Below are 1306 nucleotides of genomic sequence, written 5' to 3'. Positions count from 1 at the left end.
AGGGGAATTGTATTTGTATATCGAAGAGATATGGCCGAGAAATTGGGAGAAAAATTGGGATGGTTGGTGTTCCATGGAAACTTGCCGATTGAGGAGAAGATGCGCGTGTATCAGGAATTCGCCACGAAAGAAGGTTCAATGGTGGTGGCGACGTCCGCATTCAGCCATGGTGTTGATGTAGCGAGGGTGGGGCATGTGATAACCGTCGGGGGAGTCGATAATATTATTGACTTCCAGCAAGTGGTGGGTAGAATGTGGCGTGGAGAAGGAAGCAAAATTGGGCGGTCATACGTGTTGTTAGATTACGGGTTTCGCGATTCGCAGATCACGCCCGCTAGATGTGTTAATCTGGTATTAGCGTCCAGTCTATATGGGAGCAGTGATGCTGATTGCGAGGCGCTTGGATGTGTGAAATGCTCTGTTTGTGATCCCCAGAAAAGAGTAAGCGCAGGAGCGTATGTGCCAGGAATAGAAGATCGCGAGATCGTAAGGGCAGCTGAAGATCAGGAAAGTAGCCAAGAGATGGTACCATATTCAATGAGTGCGGAATTGCGGGAGTGGATGCAGTCGCATGAATTCAATATTCTCCGCATGCATAGGTTGAGGCCATCAAGTGAGTTTGTAGGCAAGGCGTTGGGATGCTATAGTGATACGTGCTTTGGGACGCTTATCAATGTGGGAATAATTGAAGGAATAGAGATGTGCAATGGGTGTTTTTTATCGCAGGAGCATGCATTTGGATTTGATGCCGAGCATGTTTGTTCGACGTCAGCTATGCAATGTTCGCTCACCCCCCTTCTTCAAGGATTCTTGGTGAAGTTTCTCTGGCAAGCAGAGGAGCCGGCTAGCCAGTTGCAGGAGTTGGCAGTGACGGGAAGAATAAGCGGGGCATTGCGGCAAAGCTATATTAATATGGTGGTTGATGCCAAAGAAGGGCGAGATCGGGAGTTCTTTCATGAGTTAGTAAAAGGCTGTTGGATGCGTGGGAATGAAGTTTCAATTCTCAGCGAAATGGTTGAGAGGGTCAACGAATATATCAAAAAGCCAGCTGTAAGTAGCGAGCAGCTTGTGTATAAGCCAACCGGTGGAAGCAGCATAATGAATGATTTGGCGTTCAGAACGATGGTGAGAGATAGCTGGAATCGCATGCGGATAGTGAATGAAGAAAGAGCGTTTGGCTATTGTGCCAGATGCTGGTTGAAGGGTAAGCATCAAGAGCGAAGAGAATGTAATCGAGATGTGATAGTGGAGATCCTTGTGCATGCGTATAACGAGAAGGTGGCCATGGCGCAGTATTGGAATCAGG

The 1306-nt window shown here is 47.7% G+C and overlaps 1 protein-coding gene across 1 annotated transcript; it reads left to right on the top strand.

Annotated features, from left to right (window-relative positions):
- Positions 1 to 30: 30 nt before the first annotated feature.
- Positions 31 to 1292, top strand: AC631_05978 (helicase C-terminal domain-containing protein; the record flags this gene model as incomplete). Its single annotated transcript, XM_015614807.1, has 1 exon — positions 31 to 1292. A coding segment is annotated over one exon (1262 nt), but the record flags the coding sequence as incomplete, so codon positions are not given.
- Positions 1293 to 1306: the final 14 nt, after the last annotated feature.

The sequence above is a fragment of the Debaryomyces fabryi genome (assembly GCF_001447935.2).
Source record: "Debaryomyces fabryi strain CBS 789 chromosome Unknown contig00399, whole genome shotgun sequence".
Lineage (NCBI taxonomy): Eukaryota > Fungi > Ascomycota > Pichiomycetes > Serinales > Debaryomycetaceae > Debaryomyces > Debaryomyces fabryi.
Note: the sequence above shows the minus strand (reverse complement) of the source record. Positions and strands in the feature narration are given on the sequence as shown.